General features: G+C 40.6%; 1 protein-coding gene across 7 annotated transcripts in view; it reads right to left on the reverse strand.

Annotated features, from left to right (window-relative positions):
* Nucleotides 1–17,091, reverse strand: part of apc (APC regulator of WNT signaling pathway) — a 163,111-nt gene that overhangs the window by 94,173 nt on the left and 51,847 nt on the right. For 5 of the 7 annotated variants that reach the window (XM_078396349.1, XM_078396348.1, XM_078396346.1 and 2 more), the window contains one exon: nt 15,312–15,470. In XM_078396349.1, the coding sequence (XP_078252475.1) occupies nt 15,312–15,452 (141 nt within the window). In that variant the 5' untranslated portion in view covers nt 15,453–15,470. Of the gene's footprint in view, nt 1–15,311; nt 15,471–17,091 lie in introns of those variants that run through there. The other 2 variants (XM_078396350.1, XM_078396351.1) reach the window with 2 other exon arrangements.

Consider the following 17,091-nt stretch of genomic DNA (forward strand, 5'->3'; position numbering starts at 1 on the left):
GTAAGAATAGAAAGGCAGATTATTATCTGAATGGTGTCAAGTTAGGAGGAGGGGGAGTTCAACGAGATCTGGGTGTCCTAGTGCATCAGTCAATGAAAGGAAGCATGCAGGTTCAGCAGGCAGTGAAGAAAGCCAATGGAATGTTGGCCTTCGTAACAAGAGGAGTTGAGTATAGGAGCAAAGAGGTCCTTCTACAGTTGTACCGGGCCCTGGTGAGACCGCACCTGGAGTACTGTGTGCAGTTTTGGTCTCCAAATTTGAGGAAGGATGTTCTTGCTATGGAGGGCGTGCAGCGTAGGTTCACTAGGTTAATTCCCGGAATGGCGGGACTGTCGTATGTTGAAAGGCTGGAGCGATTGGGCTTGTATACACTGGAATTTAGAAGGATGAGGGGGGATCTTATTGAAACATATAAGATAATTAGGGGATTGGACACATTAGAGGCAGATAACATGTTCCCAATGTTGGGGGAGTCCAGAACAAGGGGCCACAGTTTGAGAATAAGGGGTAGGCCATTTAGAACGGAGATGAGGAAGAACTTTTTCAGTCAGAGAGTGGTGAAGGTGTGGAATTCTCTGCCTCAGAGGGCAGTGGAGGCCAGTTCGTTGGATGCTTTCAAGAGAGAGCTGGATAGAGCTCTTAAGGATAGCGGAGTGAGGGGGTATGGGGAGAAGGCAGGAACGGGGTACTGATTGAGAGTGATCAGCCATGATCGCATTGAATGGCGGTGCTGGCTCGAAGGGCTGAATGGCCTACTCCTGCACCTATTGTCTATTGTCTATTGTCTATTGTCTTTCATCTGAGGTTTAATATGGTACTCATTCTTCACTCTGGGTGGAATATATTTGATGGCATCACTTTCTACATTGCATTTGTAGCCATACTGCTCATTATACTGATCCTTGTCAATAGTACAGCCATCTCCCATTGTATATGCACTCCCCCAACCATCCCTTCAAGATGATATTTGTGATGACTTCAGCAACAGCAATGCCAACAAAAATAAACTTTAATGACAGGGCTTTAGCTTTATTTTGGATAGGCAGAGTGCAAATATTGCAGTTAAACAGCCTTTCCAATTTTAACAGAACTGGCCAGTTTTGAAGAAAGTTTATCAGCATATATTAACTATTTTTCTCTCTCCACAATTTTTCCTTACCTGCTGAGCATTTTCCACATTTCATTTCAGATTTCAGCACCTGCAGTGCCCTTCATTGTTCCAGCATGGTTTGTATCCCTCTCTCCACCTGATTTCATTAATCTCCTTCAATTTGTCTCTTGCAGACAGATTGGCTATATTTGACAAGCCTTCACTACCAGTACATGTGCTGTTCAACATGCCTATCAGATAGTCCCTTTCTCTCCACCCTTCCTCCATCTCAATTTAAAACCTTTCGATTTCTAACTTCTCAGTACTGCTGAAAGGTCATCAATCTGAGAGGTTAATCTGTTTCTTTCTCTCCACAGATGCTGCCTAGTTCATTGACGTTTCCATCATTTTCACTTCCTCCGACATTTCAAATGAATAACCCCACAGTTAGCTGACGCAGAAGATAGTGCAGACAAAGATCATTTTGCACCCATTTTCACATTATACTTATTTGTGATTTTTAATAGGACTGTATCATGGCTGTGTTGTGAAATCTTTTGCATAAGGTACAGCTCCAACCACTGAGTGGTTTATTTTGACTTCTTCCCTTCTCACTTTGTGGTTTAATTTGATTTTCTGAGCAGACCTGCCAACATTTTTGATTTCACAAATTCATCATTTTGATGTGCAAAATCCAGAATTTTACATCAAAATTCAGAATATGACGCATAATGCAATTTTTCAGCAAACAAAAATATGCACACTAAATGCGTATACGCGTTGCGCTACATTCATGTGTGAAAAATAACTATTATTTCCAACAGTCTGTAGTTGGACTACATGTACAATGTCAGGCCTATCATGAGTATATTTTGCTATTTATAGAAAGGTTATTGAACAGAAATACTTCTTACAACACAAAGGAAAAAAAAAATTGTATTGTTTTTTCTATTTTGCTTTTTCCTTACACATCCTAATTCTCTTGGTATTTTTTAAATTTAAAAAAAATTTTTATTTAAATTTTAACAAAACACAATTCTCTTGGTATTGAATAAAAGAACAATGGTCATAAAATGTATGACTAAGTTATGAAGAAAGAGTTTCATTTAAAACTGCACATACCTAATTTAATTGAAGACATACTTGCTCCAGTGGTCTTCAAAAGCAAATCACAACAGTCCATGCCCCCCCAAAACCCTCCCACTCCCCTCCCCTCCCCCCAACCCCCATTCTCCCCTACCCCTTGTTCCCTAAACTCCCCCCGTCCCCCCCTGCACCTCAACCCCCCCCCCCAGCGGCGAGGCGGGGCCAGCGGCGAGGCGGGGCCAGTGGCAAGGCGGGGCCAGCGGTAAGGCGGGGCCAGTGGTGAGGCGAGGCGTGTGGCAGGGCGAGCGGCGAGGCAGGTGTTTTGCGGAAAAATGTGAGACGAAATCGGAATGGCGGAAATGGAATAAGAAAGCGGAAACTTTCCGCCAAATTCGAAAGGGTTGGGAGGTCTGTCTGAGGGTTCTCTCCATAGCTAATTTGATGTCACTCATGAACAATCATATCATGTTCACATCATGAACAAACACTCTCATGTTACATGAGGCAACAAGAAGGATTTTGCCTCAAAAAGGTCTAAAGTCCAAGGGCTATGGTAAAACTTTGTCAACCATCAAGTAGCCATCTATGCCAATCCCAATTTGTATATCTCATTTAAACTCCATTTGACCCCTTTACACCAAGTAAAACAAACTCAACCTAGTCACTGAAGACAAAAGAGAATGCAGATGCTGGAATCTTGTACAAAAATGTAAAATTCTGGAAAAACTCATCATCTGGGAAGGCAAAAATCGTATGTCAATGTTTAGGTTGACAAAGACTATGAAGCAGGAGTGGGACAAAGGCTAGTTGCTGATATGTGGGACCAGATGGGGTACAAGATAGTGGGACAGAGACTGGTTGGCTGTTGCTGTGAACAGATGGAGAGGGGATGAAAGGTTGATGGAACCTGGAAGGATTGGGAGATAAAGTCTGATAGTTAATAAGTAGAGCCAGATAGGATGATAGATAAAAGCAGATGAGGAGAGGAGATGGGAGAGATGAGCAAAGGTCAAGAAAATTAGGTGCACAAATGAGTAAGTGTGGGAGGTCAGTAACCCACAAGGTGTGGGTTACCTAAAAATGGAAAATTCAAGGGTTGTGAACTACCCAGCTAGGCCAAACAAGATTGTTTGGCCTCTCTGTAGCAATGGAGAAAGCCAAGGACAGGAAGATCGATGTGGGAGTGGGAAGGAGAGTTAAAATTCCATTCCATCTGAAGGCTCGAGATGGCTGGTGCTGATAGAATGCAGATGCCCGACAAAATGATCACCCAGTCTACACTTAGTTTCGCCTGTACAGGAGGCTGCATCACAAGAACTGAATGCAGTAGTTCAGGTGTAGGTTAACATCTGCTTCAACGGACAGACATTTCGGTTCCTGAAAGGCAAGGAGGTCGGAGTTGAAAGGGAAAATGCTATGTCTGCAATAATGGTAAGTGTCAGGGCATGGGAGAGGTGTGTGGGGAGGGATTAGCCGATCAGGGTGTCACAAAGATAGCAGTTCCTGTAGAAAGCAGAAACGGGTGTGGAGGAGTGAGAGGAGATGATATGACTGATGTTAAAGCTAAATGAAATGGTGGAGGATGAGGTGTTCAATGCGGAAGCAGGTGGAATGAAAAATGTGGTCCAAGCGAACCCAATTGCTGTTCGGCCGAGAGAAGGGGAAATCAGAGTGGACAAGCAAGAAATGTAGGATATACATGCTAAGGATCCATCAACTATTGCAGAGGGTCTGCCATGTTTCTGAAAGGAGCAAATTTCAGAAATGGTGGACTCATCTTAAGAGCGGATGCAGCAGAGATGGTAAAATTGAGAAGGATGGCTTCCTTACAAGAGGCTGTTTTGCGGTAGCATCGCAAAAACATTGTTAAAGGTAACAGCAACTATTGCACATCATGGCACATACCATGACACCTATAATACCAAGTCTACTCAGGCACTTAATAATCTTTCAATAAAACACACATTCCATTTAATAATTGGTACACCAGTAACAAGCAGAGAGTCACAATCTTACAGCAAGGAAATGTGCTCTTTGGACCACCACATCAATGCAGGCCTTTTTATTTGGATTTCACTAAGCATCAGTGCAAGCCATCACATACTTATCTGTACTAAACCATTAACCAGAATTTGGCCTGCAGTTTTCTATGCCATGGCCCTATAGATTGTCATCTAAATATTTCTTAAATGTTGAGAGAATACCCATCCCCACCTCCTTAGAGGGTGTGTTCCAGATTTCAACAACCTACTGGGAGAAAATGTTGCGTTACTGATGAATGTCAATGTTCATCAGCAATGAGGGGAAGTACAAAGAGCAACAGTGATTGCATGTGGTGTAAGTTTTTCTACGAATGGTAGCACTTTTTTTTACTTTTAGAAGTTCTGTACAAATTTAGTTAGGGCTTTCACCTGTTTTCTGGTAACGCACCACTGCCATCTAACTATTTCAGCTGCAAACCCTAACTTTTTATCTTTTAATATTAGGATTACTCTTAATGCTTGCCATGAACAGCTGTTGGTCAATTTACATTAACGTCCCGCAAGATTCACATTTGCTTATCCTAGCCAAAAAAGGAAAGAAATATTAACATTATAAATGAATAATAAAGTTACCATCAGAAAATCTTAAGCACTCCATTTATTTGTGATACAACAGAAGATGCGATGTGCAGCAATGAAAGTAATCAGCTATTTTCTTCAGAGGGCCATTTTATATTTGGGAAAGGAAATTCCATAAATCTTATTCATCCCAATCAAAACAACTGACATTTCACCGACTTGCTACCTCATCACTGATTCATACTTAGTCATCTATTATTTCTAAATGATTCATTACAATTAATGACATATTATAATTATAATACCAAAAACTAATTGGACGAAAATCATAAATAGATAGACAGATAACTTTTTGGCAACTACTACTAAACAAATTTCATAGTGTTAACCTTTTCCAAAATGGTTTTAAAATTAATTTTAACAAAAGCAAAATCAATTTAAAATGGGATGTTTTTCACTTTTAAGTATCCATTTACATACCGAAAAGAAAAAGACAATTAAAGTACTTGCGTGCCACCATGATTAGTGTTTATGTTAACAAGTCCTCGATGCGTAATAATTACAATAAATGAAAAATTACTCAAGCGACCTCATTGTTTGCCACAGAAAGCTTATATACATACTAAAGCACAGACCATCGCTGACAGGGATGAGTCCCAAATCGATTTACAATATGCGAGCCAATTAAATTTAGCATGTTTTAAAAAAGCTAAAAAATGCGACATGTTAAGAAATTAACTCTGAACAGTTAAATGCCTGATTTGTTGTTCCAACTGCAATGGAAGGAGGTACAAGAACAGATAAGCATTACCAATGAGGAAATCAAATGGTCTTGAGGATGGCCATGATGTTCTACTGAAACTCATTTCAATTACTTCAGACACTTTCAATCACATTTCAATTTAAATTGGAACAAAAATTCTGGTTTGTACGTAACTTGAAGTGTGTGACAACATAAACAAAATACAAATAACATTTGGTGATCTCTGCCAAACAAGGCTAATTATTATACCTCCCTCACTATCTCAATTTAAGAAAGCTCAAACACCATTTACAAATACTAATGCTCATGTATGATTGTACCAGAGATCAACAGTCAGGCAGCAATGCAATTCCTTTGTGGGCTGCTGATGTAATTGCAAAATACAGCAGGATAAAGTTATGGCGTTGAATGTAACTTTACAAACTTAAGTTACGCATCCTTGGTCGTACACTACAATACTAGATGATCTGCTGAACAGTGAACTTGGACCATTGTAGTATAACAGTGGTCATTTCATAGTGTCCAACAAGGCAGAGCAAAAGTGCAATTTCTCAGCTTTTTGGCCACTCAGGCCAGATTGGACATTGCAGGTACAAAGCACAAGTGTTCGACAAAATTGTCACTTCAGACCTCCCAACATTTGATTTTACAAATTCATAATTTTGATGTCCAAAATTCAGAATTTACATCAAAATTCATAATATGGCGTGTAATGCAATTTTTTAGCAAACAAAAGTATGCACGCCAAATGCGCAGATGTGTTGCGCTGCATTCATGTGTGAAAAATAACTATTATTTCCAACAGTCTGTAGTTCTTGGACTACATGTACAATGTCAGGCCTATCATGAGTTTATTCTGCTATTTATAGAAACGTTATTGAACAGAAATACTTTTTACAACACAAAAAAAAATTGTTTTGTTTTTGTTTTCCATTTTGGTTTTTCCTTACACATCCCAATTCCCCAATTCTCTTGGTATTGAATAAAAGAACAATGGTCATAAAATGTATGACTAAGTTATGAAGAAAGAGTTTCATTTAAAACTGCACATACCTAATTTCATTGAAGACATACTTGCTCTGCATGTAGGTTTTGGTTGAAGCCTACAATTATAGAGCAGAACAACTGGCACCCTCATCATTCCCACTCCTCTTCTGCTTCAGATCTTGATAGAGTCCACTTTTGCACTGTTGCAGTATTTCCGATGAACAAGCAAGTCACTCAATGTTCTTGTAGACACGCTTGCTCTCATCTTGGTTTTGGTCATATGGCTATTTGGACGTACGCGTACACGGTGAAAACAGTACTGACAGCAGACGGATCTGCATGCGTTCTCTATCGTCCGCAGCTGTTAACGCGCTATTTTCCCCTGATTGTCGTCGCCGATGGCCCCGCGGTGACGTACGTGTTGACATATGCGACTCCAACTAAGCATACGGAAGGATTTCATAGCGCGAGTCTGTGACCGTGCTAACAAGGATCGCAATACAACAAGGATCGCAATATAACGCATCGATATTGACCATCAGAAAACAGTCGGTAATTTCGACCACTCCCATACCATCTGGGTCAGTAATTTCGACCACTCCCATATATCAAGTGGCCGAATTGCCAAATTGAAATTACCGACTGTTTTGCGGATAAATGTCGGAATGGCGGAAATGAAATAAGAAAGCGGAAACTTTCCGCCAAATTCGGAAGTCTGTCGCCTAGTCCACATGATCATGCCGTTGTAAAAGAGGCTTAATCGAGAGCACCAAATATAATAGTCGAGGTTGGATGAGATGCAAGTAACTGTCCGTCTCAAGAATCTTATGACATTGATTTCAGGTGAGAGGGGAAAGATTTAAAAGGGGAACTGGAAGGCATGTTTTTCCACACAGAAGGTGTTGGGTATATGGAACAAGCTTTCCAGGCAAATGAGATTAGCTCAGGAAAGCAGAGCCAAATTGAGATTAAGATCCTGTTTCTGTGCAGCATTTGCCAAGCTACAGTGACCCAGGTTCAATCCCAACCTCGGGTGGTGCCTTTGTGGAGTTTACACATTTGCTCTGTGACCATGTGGGCTCCTATGTTTAGTAAGTCTGTGTATCTTTAAAAAAATGTACAGTGGTATTTCCAAGTAGCAAGTGTCAGAAGCAAAGTTCAAAGAGGGCTGAATCACTATCAATTTAAACCAAGTACAACATTTTAAACAAGAGAAATTTATTTTGATTCATGGTGATAATTAGCCATGGATATGTACAAATAAGAGGGAGGAGCCAGACATTATTGCTTGAGGAAGGATCTGAGGGAAAAAATTTAAATAATTCTCTGCAACTTAAAACTAACTTTTTTTCTCTTTCCCAGTTCTGAAAATAACAGAAAACATTTCCTGCAAAAACATATTTCTTCTTCACAGATACTGTCAGAGCTGTTGAGTGCTTTCAGCATTTTTTTTTAAAGAGCCTTTTAGTTTTGTAAAGCAACACAAGAGGGAGCTCTATAGAAATATAAAATACATTACAATGGGGATAAGGGTATCCTGACCACCACTGCAAATGTGATTAAAATACAATGGGTTCTGCATGAAAAAAAATTAAAATACAGTCCAAAATGGGTTGCACAATGAATGATTGATAGCTAGGGTTATGAAGGATAGAATCCCTTAATATTTAATAGGATTCAGTGATGGAATCATTCTTCACAGATCAAGACCTTTTTGCAATAGAGAAGTTTGCGTGCAATTTACCCCCACAACTTCACATGGGGTCATTCATGATGAATAGGTCTGAGGCAAGGATTCAGTGTAATTGCAATACAACCTCAAGCCCTTAATAGTTGATGAAATGGATGACAATGCTAAAATTAGAGCTCATAGAAACATAGAAAATAGGTGTAGGAGGTCATTTGGCCCTTCGAGCCAGCACCGCCATTCATTGTCATCATGGCTGATCATCCACAATCAGTAACCTCTGCCTGCCTTCTCCCCATATCCCTTGATTTCCACTAGCCCCTAGACCTCTATCTAACTCTCTTTTAAATTAATTCAGTGAATTGGCCTCCTATGAAGATGATTGAGGTTTCCTTAACATGAGATCTCCAGATATCACGACAATGGTGCTCCAGATTTCCTTCAAAGCTCTATAGTTAAGAGTTATAGCATCATCTTTGCAAGCTTTAAACAAAAACTACCACAAAAAATGTAAATCACAAGAGATCATCCTCACATCCACAGATCATTGAAAATGATGATGAGAAGACTAAATTGTTTTATAAGAAAGAATTCCTGTGTAATTCTATGCACTAAATATATTCTTTAGGTCCCAAAGAGTGGGCTGGTCCAAAAAGGTTAGAGTTCATGGTATCCAAAGCAAATTGAATACAAAGCTGGATTGGCAATAGGAGACAGAGAGATGGTGGCAAGTTGCTTTTGTGATCAATGGTGCACCATAGCGAGCGATTCTGCTCATCATGTAAATAAATGATTTGGATATGAACTTAGGCAGATAGGATTACTATGTTTGTAGATGACACACAAATTTGTAGTTAATAGCGAGATTAATAGCAGTTGATGTTAATAGCGAGATTAGTCTCAGAGGCAAAAAAAAATCCTCAGATCCTTCCCCAAAACATAAGGTCTGCCTCCTCTCTCATAGAACAATATTGATCAGTTGTTAAATGGCATGGATTAAAGCTGATAGAGCGAGATGTTGCATTTTGGAAATATGGGCAAATGCGAGGGCTGTAGGAGCAGAGGTACGTTGGTGTACAGGATCAAGACAGGGATGGAGCATGGTTGGCAGCGCAGGAAGATAAAAGCCATCCGCATTACTGACCTACATTAAACTCATACAGCACAGAAACAGGCCCTTCAGCCCAACTTGACCATGTCAACCAAGATGCCCCATCTAAGCTAGACCCATTTGCCCACATCCCTCTAAATCTTTCCTATCCATGTACCTGTCCAAAGATCTTTTAAATCTTATTGTACCTGACTCAACTACCTCCTCTGACAGCTCATTCCACATACTCACCACCCCCTGAGTTGCTCCTCGTGTTCCTATTAAATCTTTCCTCTCTTACATTAAACCAATGTCCTTTGATTCCCCTACCCTGGGTCAAAGACTGCACATTCGCTCTAGTTATTCCCCTCACGCTCTAGTTATTCCCCTCATGATTTTATACACTTCTATAAGATGACCCCTTAGCCTCCTGTGCTCAAAGGAATAAAGTCGTAGCTTGCCCAACCTCACTCTACAGCTCAAGCCCCCGTGTTCTGGCAACATCCTCCTAAATCATCTCTGCACTTATTCCAACTTAATAACATCCTCCCCATAGCAACATCGTGGCCTTGGAGTATGTGCACAAAACCTTTGGTACAATTTTACAAAAGTTTGGTTATGGCACAGCTGGAGTTGTGTGTGCAGTTCTGGTCACCATACTATTGGTAGGATGTGAATGCAGGGATGATTTACCAGGATTTCGCTTGGGATGGAACATTTCAGTTAATATGAGAAGCCGGATAGGCAGTTTGCTTTCCTTGGAGTGGAAGTGATGAAGAAGGACATGGAGAAACACAAAATGATGAAGGGAATAGACAGGGTATGTAGTGAGAAACCTTTCCCCACAAAGGAGATGCGTGCATAGGCTTAAATTACCAGAGCTCTTAGGTATAAAATGAGGAGTAAGAGGGTTAGAGGTATCATATAATTTTTTTCCCCTCAAGAGGATGGTTGCAATCTAGATCACATTGGTGATAGAGGTAGTTACTCTCATAAGATTTAAAAATATCTGGATGAGCACTCGAATCGCCAAAACATAGAAGGCTATGGACCAAGTGCTGGTAAATGAGAAGTTTATATGAATATGGGAGAGCAATCATGACAAACCAGTATATTATAGGGCAGGGAGCCATACATTAGTGGAAAGGAAATTATTGAAGATTCTTAGGGATAGGATCCACTCACACCTGGAAAAGCTGAGATCTATTAGGGATAGTCAGCATGGCTTTGTGCACAGGTCATATCTTGCAAACTTTATTGAGTTTTCTGAGGAGATGAAGAGAGAGGGCCATGGATTTTGTCTATTTGGACTTTAGAAAAGCATACCAGGTCCCTCATGGCAAGCTAATCCAGAAGATTAAAGGATCCAGGGAGATTGGATTCAAATTTGGCTCGGACATAGAAGACAGGAGGTAGGGTTGGAGGGGTGATATTCTGACTGGATGTGTTCCACAAGGATCAGTGCTGGGACCTTTGTTGTTGTGATGTAAAAAAAAGATTTGGAAAAAAAGTAGAGAAAATTATTAGTATATTTGCAGATTGCTCATAAATTGGTGGAGTTGGCGGCAGAGGAAGATTGTCAAAGGATTCCGTAGGATATAAACCAGTTGGAAATATGGGTAGAGAAATGGCAGATGGAGTTTAATTTGCTTAAATGTGATGTGTTGAACTTTGTAAAGTCAAAAGTCAGGAGGCGAGAAAAGACCAGGATAAATCAGGACCAACAACAGATGACCTCAGGCAGGTTGGTGCCCTGGTAGGCCAATTGTTAGCTAGGGAAGATGCGATCTCAAGAAAGATTCATTGTGGTGAACTATGAAACTGATTAAACGACAATGGTGGAGGAAGGGGGCATGGGTGGGAAGTGTTTGAAGTTACTTAAAATTAGAGAATTCTGCGTTCATAGTGCTGGGTTGTAAGCCTCCGAAGCAAAATATGAATTGCTGTTCCTCCAATTTGCATGTGGCCTCACTCTGGCAATGGAGGAGACAGAAGGCAAAAAGCTCATTATTTGAATGGGAAGGAGAGATGAAGTGGCTAGCAACTGGGAGATCCCATGGGCCTTTGCGGACCAATCGCAAGAAATCAGTGAAACGATTGCCGAGTCTTGATTTTCTCTCGCTGTTGTATAGGAGCCCACATCAGGAACACCGGATGTAGTAGATAAGGTTACACCTTTCCTTATACCTCCTCCCTCGACTCCATTCAGGGACCACTAACAGTCCTTTCAGGTGAGACAAAGGTTTATGTGTACCTCTAACCTCACCTACTTCATTTCCCTTTCCCCTCCCCCTTGCCCCCTACTAACATTTTGGGTCAGGACCCTTCTTCAGACCCAATCTCTACAGATGCTGCCTGACCCACAGAGTTCCACCAGCAGTACTTTTTTTTAAACTCAAGATTCGAGCATCTGCAGTCTCTTGTCTCCCCACCGACAACCTTGGATTGTTTTCTCTGAAGCGCAGGAGGCAGAGGACTACACTAGGAAGTTTTGGCATAGACAGGGTAGAAATGTTAAATACTGGAATGGCATAGCTTGAAAGTGAGAGGGGCAAGTTTAAAGGAGATTGACAAACCAAAATTTTACTTTACAGAGAGAGGTAGGTGCCTGGAACACATTGCCAAGGGAAGTGGTGAAAGCAGATACTGGTAGCAATATTTAAGAGGCACATAGACAAACAAACAGATAAGGAATATAGGGATAACGACTATGTGAGGGCAGAAATGGAATTTAAATTGCCATCATGATCAGCACAGACATCATGAGCCGATGGGCCTGTTCCTGTGCTGTATAGTCCTGTGTACTTGATTGGCAGCACTCCATTTACCTATTCTGGGAAAAACGAATTTGATTTTTCACCATGTGATTTGTAATCACCAGATGGATTCCACTGTTAGAGGATGAAGTTTTTCTTAAACCTCTTTTTCTATAAGCTGTCCATTACCATTTTGATATGAGAACACTTTGGTATGATTGGTATATACCTTTGGAATTGCTCAGCTTTGCTTAGTATAGATGTGGTTCTATAAGATAACTTAATTTTGGCATATCATTTTCAGGTACGCCTGGTACTGCTCTTCACATGCTATTCTGCACTCCTCACTGAGTCAGGTTTGGCCCTGTGACTTGATGATGAAGGTACCGTGAGAAATAGGACCAGCAGTGCAATACAATTTTGCTGCAGCTGAAGTCCCGTTATACTTTACAGATGTACAGTTTTAAGCTGTTAGTTCCTGTCTGAATTTCATTTCACCTGGCATGGTGAATTCTAAATTAAAGAGAGAACTTTGTTTCACAGATTCCGCCATGATCACTTTTATTCATAACAGAATGACATATGCATCCTTAGCATTAAGATATAGTTGATTCATCCTTTGTGTTATTTCATCTTCTAACACTCCTCACTTAGCAGTGGTGCCACCAAGCCACACTTTGTGATGGATACTATAGTCCTGGACTCAGAGTAAATACTCTGCCCTCAGTGTTTGAGAAATGGTGTTCAGCATGGAAGAGTACCAATGCATCAGCTGAGGAAGGCGAGTGGCGATAATCAGTAGTCTGTAGAACTGCCCAAACAACCTGGGCAATAATTCAGAAAAGTCTTGAAGGAAGAGTTTGCTGGTTTAATGGGGTTGGGTGCATCTTCAAAGTGTTAAAATTCTTTGTTTAGAAGAATGTTTTGCATTTTGTGTGTTTACACATGGTGGTTTTGTAAAATTTGGTGGCTATTTCATAACACTAAAGAGTCAGCCATGTTGGTATTATCAGGAGTTGCATTTAATTCAGGTGAGTAAAATTTAAAAAAATTACATTTCATGGTAACTTAGAATATAAAACAGTATAGCACCAGGAACCGGCCCTTTAGCCCACAATGTCTCAGGTTAATTATGATGCCAAGTTAAATCAATCTCCACTGCCTGCAAGTGATTCATATTTCACCATTCCTGCATATCCCTGTGCCTATCTAAAATTCTAAATGCCATTCTTATCTGCCTCCACCACTGGCAGTGCATTCCAGGCATCCACCACACTGTGGACAAAAACTAGCCTTGCACATCTCCCTTAAGCTATGCCCCGCGTACCTTAAAGCTATGCCCTCCAGCTCCACTGTGCCTTCCATTTCCACCATGGAAACAAAGGTTATGGCCATCTATCATATCCATGCCTCTCATATACTTCTATTAGGTCTTCCCTCAACCTCTGATATTCCACACAAAACATTCCATGTTTGCCCAAGCTCACCATATTACTAAAACCTCTAATCCAGCCAGCATTCTGGTAAACCTCTCCTGTGTCCCTTCCAAAGCCTCCACATCCCTGGAGAAGTTACAAGTGTATCCCTGGAAGAGTTTCAGGAACTGAGGAGCACGCTTAAATAGTAAGAGATTTTATAAATACATTCGGGGGAAAAGGGTAACCAGAGAGAGAAAGGGGCCCCTCAGGAATCAAAGCGGTCAACTCTGTGTGAAGCCACAGGTGATGGGCAAGGTCCTCAATGAATATTTTTTCTGCTTTTATCTTGGAGAAGGACATGAGAACCGGAGAACCTAAGCCAGTCAATGGAAATATCTTGAGGGTAGTGAGTATTTCGGTTGAGGGGGTGCTGAATGACATAACACATAAAAAATGTACACAACTCTCCTGGGCCTGATCGGATGTATATGAGGACACTGTGGAAAGCTAGAAAGGAAATTGCATGAGTTGTCATTAAATATGGGTGAGGTGCTGGAAGACTGGATACGATAGGTTTAGTGGGATGTGGGCCTAACGCAGGCAGGTGGGACTGGTGTTGATGGGGCATGTTGGTGCTTCCACACTGTATGACTCCATCCTTCCTGCAATGGGACAACCAGAACGGCACACAATGCTCCAAATATGGCCTAACCAAAATTCTATAAAGCTGCAACATGATTTCCTGAGCCTCATACCTAATGCCTCGACTAATGAAGACAAGCATACCATACGCCTTCTTTCCCACTCCATCTACTTGTGTTGCCTCTTTCAGGGAGCTATGTACTTCGATCTCAAAATCCCTTTGCAGGAAAAATGTTCCTGATGTTAGGGGTGACCAGAACTAAGGGCACAGTTTAAGAATAAGAGGTAGGCCATTTAGGACTGAGACGAGGAAAAACTTTTTCACCCAGAGAGTTGTGAATCAGTAGAATTCGCTGCCACAGAAGGCAGTGGAGGCCAATTCACTGGATGTTTTCAAGAGAGAGTTAGATTTTGCTCTTAGGGCTAAATGAATCGAGGTAGACACAAAATGCTGGAGTAGCTCAAAGAAGGGTCTCGACCGAAACGTCACCCATTCCTTCTCTCCAGAGATGTTGCTAGTCCCACTGAGTTACTCCAGTATTCTGTGTCTACCTTCAATTTAAACCAGCATCTGCAGTTCTTTCCTACACAAGGAATCACGAAATATGGAGAAAAAGCCAGAACGGGGTACTGATTTTAGATGATCAGCCATGATTATATAGAATGGCGGTGCTGGCTCGAAGGGCAGAATGGCCTACTCCTGCACCTATTTTTCTATATTCTTAAGGGTTTTGCCCTTAACAGTATACTTTCCACTTAGCTTTGATTGCCCAAGGTGCAACACCTCACACTTGAATCAGGTTAAATCCCCTCTATTTCTCTGCCTATTTCTGAAGCTGATCTATATCCCACTTTATACTTTGATAGCCTTCCTCACTGTCCGCATCTCCACTAATGTTGGTGTTGTCTGCAAACTTACTAACCAATCTGTCTAAATTTATGCCCAAGTAACTTTGTCTCACCATGTGCCTATTTTCAACCGTGGACTCATCTTGCAACATTAACCGTACCAGCATGACAATATTTTGGATATCAGGAAATAAATAGATTCTAACAGGTTCATAATTGCTGCAACAAAGGTAGCTCTCAATATCTAACTACTAAATGCATATGAATCCGGTCACATTGAACCGGTCAAGTTTTGGTCAACCAATGGTAATGGCATATGCCAAATATCAAGGAAACATCTGACCAAGATGTTAAGTAATATTTAGTCTTGTGCAAAATGTACCTTCATGCTGGATGCCTCCGTCTCTAGTTGTGTCAAATGGTTTGAGTTGTCTTCTAATTCTTGTCGCAGATTTGAATTCTCCATTTTAAGTGCTTCTACTTGCTTCAGGAGCTGATCATATGAAGCTGATGATACAGCCATCCTGAATGAGATGGTGACCTGTATAAATAAATATCAAATTCCAGCATTAGAACATCGCTTTTTAAAAAATGTAATTGAATTGGTGTTGTGCCTCTCAAAAAACTACTAATTTCAACGTTTATAATTGTGATCCATTCAGAGTACTTGCCATATATTGATTATTGAGCACTGTTCTATAGTTTCTTCTCAAACGTTAAATTGTAGCATGGTGTTTTAAACTTGGACACAACAAAAACATAGCAAATCAAGTTTAACTTGGAAAATCATCCTTACAAACATTTAGGTATTCTTCAACCAAATATTGAAATCACATCCAATATAAAGGCATGTACACAAAATTAGAATACAGGTTTATTAACTATAACAACGCTGCCCAATACTTTTAGAATGTAATTGAATCTCTTTATGTGTAACCTATGGGAATAAAATTCCAAAGCAAATATATATTTTTTAAAAGAACATCAAAGATAGAAATATCTGGAGCACTTTCTGTACTATGGGTGAATGAGTACAAGAAGCTGGTTAACACAAGGCTAGTGAAATGTTATTGGAGAGTGTACTTCAAATCACAGAGGATTTGATGTCCTCTTGTTCCAGAGTGGCCTTTACAAGATGAATGGGCTGCAGCTCAACAGAACTGGACCCAATGTCCTCAAGGGAAGTAAACTAGTATCCTGGGTAATTTTTAAATAATTTAACAAGAGTGTGGATACGATGAAATATTTTGCCACAAAAACAATCAACCTAGAACAGACAGAAACCTTAGAAACATAGAAAATAGGTGCAGGAGGAGGCCATTTGGCCCTTCGAGCCAGCACCGCCATTCATTGTGATCATGGCTGATCATCGGCAATCAGTAACCAGTGCTAGCCTTCTCCCCATATCTCTTGATTCCACTAACCCCTAACCAGCTCTATCAAACTCTCTTTTTAATTCATCCAGTGAATTAGCCCCCACTGCCTTCTGTGACGGAGAATTCCACAAATTCACATCTCTCTGTATAATTTATAATACTGTACGAGATAATTTATCTTATCTTGTTCTGATTCATTAATTTTTTGCAGTAAGTTGAATCTGGAGAGAGTTGATGGAATGTGGGGAGAATAAAATGGGTTGTGGTAAAATAAGTGTAATATTGGGTGCTTGATGGTTGGCATGGGATTGGTGGGCTGTGGGGCCTGTTTCCATGCTGTACGACTCTATGGCCTTTCATTATAAAAGGGAGAGGTTGAAATCCCTTCCTAAGAGACTTGACCTGATACATGCAGAGTTGATGTTTCCTTCTACTGAGGTGTCCTGAAACAAATCATAATCTCCAAACATGTGATCGGCATCCGAGCAGAGATCAGAAAAAAAATCTTCACCAGCAGATAGCAAATCTTTGGAACTCACTCCCCCATAGCTCAGTCACCGAGTATATTCAGGATAGAGATCAATAGATTTTTAAATGTTATGGGAATAAAGGTTGATAGATTTATTGGCCACTAGTGTGTCGATGAGTGGTAGAATCTGGGGGGCGTTATATAACACATATCGCAACATTATATATAACATATATATAAAATTTAAAAGACATTTGGACAGGTACAAGGATAGGAAAGTATTAGAGGGATATGGGCCAAACATGGGCAGGTGGGAC

This window comes from Rhinoraja longicauda, chromosome 3 (genome assembly GCF_053455715.1).
Source record: "Rhinoraja longicauda isolate Sanriku21f chromosome 3, sRhiLon1.1, whole genome shotgun sequence".
Lineage (NCBI taxonomy): Eukaryota > Metazoa > Chordata > Chondrichthyes > Rajiformes > Arhynchobatidae > Rhinoraja > Rhinoraja longicauda.